Consider the following 5,710-nt stretch of genomic DNA (forward strand, 5'->3'; position numbering starts at 1 on the left):
TCCCACCACCAGTGCAAGAGGGTTCCCTTTTCTCCACACCACCACCAGGGAAGCCCATTTCTAGATTTTTTGATGATGGCCATTCTAACCGGTGTGAGGTGATACCTCATGGTTGTTTTGATTTGCATTAGAAATGCTAATGATTTTTGTATGTTCGTTTTGTACCCTGCCACTTTACTAAATTCATTGATTAGATCTAACAGTTTTTTTGGCAGTCTTTAGGATTTTCTCTGTATAAAATCCTGTCATCTGCAAATAGAGACAATTTTACTTTTTCTGTTCTAATTCTGATGCATTTTATTTCTTTTTAACACCTAATTGCTCTGGCTAGGACTTCCAGTACTATGTTGAATAGGAGTGGTGAGAGTGGGCACCCTTGTATTATTCCTGACTTTTGAGAAAAAGCTCTCAGCCTTTCATCATTGAGAATGATGTTACCTGTGGGCTTGTCATATATGGCCTTTATTATGTTGAGGTACCTTCCTTCTATACCTAATTTGTTGAGTTTTTAATAATGACTGGATGTTGAATTTTGTCAAATGTTTTTTCTGTGTCCATTGAGATTATTGTATGATTTTTTTCTTTCATTCTGGTAATGTGATGAATCACATTTATTGATTTGTATATATTGAATCATGCTTGTATCTCAGGGATAAATCACACTTGATCATGGTGACTGATCCTTTATTTTTAAATTTTATTTTTTAAATAAATTTATTTTTTGTTGGCTGCGTTGGGTCTTCATGGCGGTGCGTGGACTTCTCATTGTTGTGGCTTCTGTTGTTGCGGAGCACGGGCTCTAGGCACGTGGGCTTCAGTAGTTGTGGCTCATGGGCTCTAGAGCGCAGGCTCAGTAGTTGTGGATCATGGGCTTAGTTGCCCTGCGGCATGTGGAATCTTCCCGGACCAGGGCTCGAACCATGTCCCCTGCATTGGCAGGTGGATTCTCAACCACTGCGCCACCAGAAAAGACCCTGATCCTTTATTTTTATTTGAATGTTTCATTGAAGTATAGTTGACTTACAATATTATATTACTTTCAGGTATAAAACATATTCAATATTTTTATAGATTACACACCATATAAAATTATTATAAAATATTGACTATATTCTCTGTGCTGTACATTACATCCCTGTAACTTATTTATTTTATAATTGGTAGTTTGTACCTTTTAAACCCCTTCACCTACTTTGCCCCTCCCCCCACCCCTCTCCCCTCTGGCAACCACCTGTTTGTTCTTCGTATCTGTGAGTCTGCTTCTGTTTTATATTTACTCATTTGTTCTATTTTTTGATTCCACATATAAGTGAAAACATACAGTATTTGTCTTTCTCCTTCTGACTTATTTCACTAGGCATAATACCCTCCACATACATCCATGTTGTCACAGATGGCAAGATTTCATTCTTTTTTATTGCTGAGTAATATTCTATAGTGTATACACACACACACACACACACACACACACACACACCACATTGTTTTTATCCATTTGTCTGTCAATGGGCCCTTAGGTTGCTCCCATATCTTGGCTATTGTAAAATAATGCTGCTATGAACATTGAGGTGCATATATCTTTTTGAATTAGTGTGTTTTCATTTTCTTGGGATAAATGCCCAGTAGTGGAATTGCTGGATCACATGGAAGTTCTATTTTTAACATATTTAGGTACCTCCATACATTTTCCCATATTGGCTGCACTAATTTGCATCCCCACTAACAGTGAATGAGGGCTCTCTTTTCTCCACATCTTCACGAACAGGCACGTGAAAAGATGCTCAGCATCACTAGTCATCAGGGAAATGCAAATCCAAACCACAATGAGATACGTCACAGAATAGTCAGAATAACTATTGTCAAAAAGACAAGAATGATCCTTTAAATATGTTGCTGAATTCAGTTTGTTAGTGTTTTGTTGAGAGTTTTTGCATCTATATTCATCAGGGTTATTGGCCTGTAGTTTTCTTTTCTTGTAGTGTCCTTTTCTGGTTTGGGTATCAGGGTAATAATGCTGGCTTCATAAAATGGTTTTGGAATGATCCCTCCTCTTCAATTGTTTGGGAGAGTTTGAGAAGGATTGGTATTAATTCTTTAAATGTTTGGTGAAATTTACCAGTGAAGCCATCTAGTCCTGGGCTTTTCTTTATTGGGAGATTTTTTATTACTAATTCAATCTCCTTACTAGTAATTAGTCTGTTCAGATTTTCTATTTCTTCTTGATTCAATCTTGGTAGGTTGTTTCTAAGAATTTTTCCATTTCTTGTAGGTTGTCCAATTTGTTGGCATCTAGTTGTTAATTTTTTAAAAAGGAATTGGCTCATGCAACTGTGGAACCTGGCCAGTCCAAAGTCTGCAGGGTAGGCTGGCAGGCTGGAGACCTAGGGAAGAGCTGCAGTTAAGAGTCTGAAGGCAGTCTGCTGGCAGAATTCCCTCTCTCTCTGGGGAGGTCAGTCATTTTTCTATTCAAGACTTCAACCAATTGTATAAGACCCACCTATATTTTAGAGAGTCATTTACTTTACTCAGAGTCTACTGATTTAAATATTAATCTCATCCCCAAAATGCCTTCACAGAAATATCCATAATAGTGTTTGACCAAATATCTGGGTACCACAGTCTAGACAATTGACACATAAAATTAACCATCACACCTGGGATCCTGTTACAGCTGCAGAATTTCAGGCCCTGCCACAGACACTTGCCATCCTCAACGCCTAGGAAGTGCGCCCTCCTACCAGTAGTTCACCACCTTTCTTTGATGCATGTTAGGGTGCTAAGAACAGCTGAACACCAATTTTTCCTTCTTTATATTATTTTGGTGTGGGTGAGGTACAATGTCTAATCTTGCATGATATGGGTCTGAGGTTTCTTTCCTTCGATACGGCCACTGAGGGAATGAAGTGTTCACATCCAAACACTGGCTTTCTCCAGCACAGGGGTTACAGGGTGGTAGGATCATAAGGAGTAGTGCCTGGAGGGAAATCCTGTGATCATTCAGGGAATGATACCATTAAAACCTTATGAGCAGGTAAATAGGATAAATGGAATACATATTTTGGAAGATAAGCAGTAGTATGGCTGGGGGTGGGGGGTACAAGCAGGGATCCAAGGGGTAAGGGCATCAGTTCAGACAAAAGTTCTGGGACAAAGTGTTGGGAGTGGAGAGTACCACACAGGAGCCAGAGCAATTCTGAGAGAAGGCACACAAGTTAGTTGGAGATTAAAAAGAGAGACAGAGACAGAGAGAGAGAGACAGGCTGCAGGGTTAGCATTTGCCTAGGATCATGAGAGCAAGGGAATTGAAAGCAAGGAATTGGCAGGAGAACAAGTGAATGGAAGACCAAGGCAGCATCTGAGCTGTCTAGGGAAGGAGGCGAAGGATGTGGAAGCCTGATGAAGTAGAGAGAGGAAGTAGAGGGGGCATGTGATGAGTTCTATTTTCCCTGTCCACGAGGGAACTCAAACAGCTCAGAGAGCCTGAGTTGAGCCAGACAATGCAATTGTTGGTTTACATCTGAGTCTACCTCTATTCTTCACAATGCAGCTGAGAAGTGTACAGTGTGATCTCTGTTCAGTTCTTTAGGTGAGAATGCCAAGATTGCCTCTGATCATTGAGGCACTACATGGAATAACATGGAATTATTCTTTATCTAATGGCAATCATCTCCTTAGATCATGTTTTTAAAGACATTCACAAGCCAATATATGGATCCTTCATGTAAATGACATAAAGAACTGAAAAGTGGCAAGTGGTAGGAAATAACTTATGCAAGACCCAAAAATGGAGGCATAATTTGTAAACTGGTGGTACCTGACCTGTGTCTTCAATTATACGATTGTAACTTGAAATTTGGTACTGCTATTATTTTAATTTCAAAAATTATGCCTGCTTGTTGTCTAAAGTGCAAAAATTACAGAAGTACAGAAAATAAGTTGTGCAAGTGTCCCTTTCAACTCTTGCCTGCAATTCTGTACTGCTAATTGCATTGATGAGAAAGGTCACACAGACCTGACCACAATGTAAGATTCCATGTTATTGTTGTTTGTTTGGAAGTGAAATGAAATGGCTCAACGCCCTCAAGCACATGAGAAATGCATGGGCAGACAGGCTGACTCTCCCCTACTCTAAGGTACTGAAGTGAGATCCCTCCCACAGTGCACCTTCAGAAAGGGAGAGGGGGCAGTACAGTGGATGGATGAGAATTCCTATGGAGGCACGGTGAGAGGTGTGAAAAGGCCTGTTTCTCATTCACCTGTACGCAAATCTTGAAATTGTTCACGGTATGGTCTCTGGAAATGATTAGGGACAAGAAGTAAAACATGTACATCCTCATCTTCCTTCCTTCCTTCCAAAGCCCTCCACTAGCCAGTCAGCATCCCTTGCAAAGCCTCTGTTGTTCCGGGTCATATGCCTGTTTCTGAGAGTCTCCAGGTAGAGCATCTGACTGAGTCACACTGCCTCCAAAAACCAATCCCTGGAAGCATATCATGTCCCGTCTCATCAGAATTTATTGACAAACTACCTATGGAGTCAAGCCTGATATATCTGCTAGAGATTGCCAGGGTCAATGGGGGTCGGGCAGGAAGGTAACCAAGGCCTTTCAGGCCTGGACCCACTGGCTCATGATTGGGGCAGGGAACAGCAATGCAGAACACACAACATACAACATGCAACATCACTCTTTATTATGTAAACAAACAGCAATCGTGAGTGGGGAAAATACAGAAACAACTGACCCTTCAGGTGGCTATGTTACCTGGCCTACAAGGTAACTTTGGCTTCTTTGTCGGCCAGGCCTCCAACCCCGTTCATGGGCATGCCCTGAGGCTGGAGAAGAGAGAAACAATGATGATATGGATGAAGACAGACAAAGATGGCATCCAAGCGCTCCTTTTAGGGGATTTCTTTGAAGGCCTCCTCTGGGATCTTGCCCTCGGTCTGGAGAGAAGGAGTCGGGATGTCAGAACAGCCAGCTCCCCAAGTTCCATTCTTAGGCCACCGGCCTCCACCTTCTTGGCCTCCCTGAAGGCCCAGAAACATTCATCTTTACCCCACTTGATTCCCAGCCCTCACCTTGAGCATACTGAAGACCTGACCAGCTCTGGTGTAGTTCCATTCGTTGTCCTGAAGATACCTGCCGTGGGAGAAGAACAGGTGATCTCCATTAGTACCACAGTACAGTCATGCTGACAATGCAATGCCACCACTAAATCTATGCCACTTTCTTGCTGGGACACATGTACCAGTATGAACACTATGTGTAATGACGAAGAAAGACCCAGTGAAAACCAAACCATCTATCACTAGCATTCATACCCACTAGAATTCAAAACAGAAAAGTAGAGCTCTGCAAAAGAACAAGGGAATTCAATATATACTGATCAAGGAAGGTTTTTAAGAAAATAACAAGTGAAAAATTTTTTTGCTTTTGTTTTTGCTTTGTTTTCCCTTCCCCCTCCCCGTGTCCTCAAGTCCATTCTATGTCTGCGTCTTTATTCCTGTCCTACCCCTAGGTCTGTCAGAACCATTTTTTTTCTTTTAGATTCCATACTAGTCTTTTTTTAAAACATCTTTATTGGAGTATAATTGCTTTACAATGGTGTGTTAGTTTCTGCTTTGTAACAAAGTGAATCAGTTATACATATACATATATCCCCATATCTCTTCCCTCTTGCGTCTCCCTCCCTCCCACCCTCCCTATCCCAC

At 41.3% G+C, this 5,710-nt stretch overlaps 1 protein-coding gene across 1 annotated transcript in view; it reads right to left on the reverse strand.

Annotated features, from left to right (window-relative positions):
* Positions 1-4,897: 4,897 nt before the first annotated feature.
* LOC102977204 (nuclear RNA export factor 2) overlaps positions 4,898-5,710 on the reverse strand; it is an 11,447-nt gene continuing 10,634 nt past the window's right edge. Inside the window, exons 18-19 of the mRNA XM_028482325.1 lie at positions 5,078-5,138; positions 4,898-4,942 (exon numbers count right to left, since the gene is read on the reverse strand). Coding sequence (XP_028338126.1) covers positions 4,898-4,942; positions 5,078-5,138 — 106 coding nt within the window. The remainder of the gene's footprint in view (positions 4,943-5,077; positions 5,139-5,710) is intronic.

The sequence above is a fragment of the Physeter macrocephalus genome, chromosome 21, assembly GCF_002837175.3.
Source record: "Physeter macrocephalus isolate SW-GA chromosome 21, ASM283717v5, whole genome shotgun sequence".
Lineage (NCBI taxonomy): Eukaryota > Metazoa > Chordata > Mammalia > Artiodactyla > Physeteridae > Physeter > Physeter macrocephalus.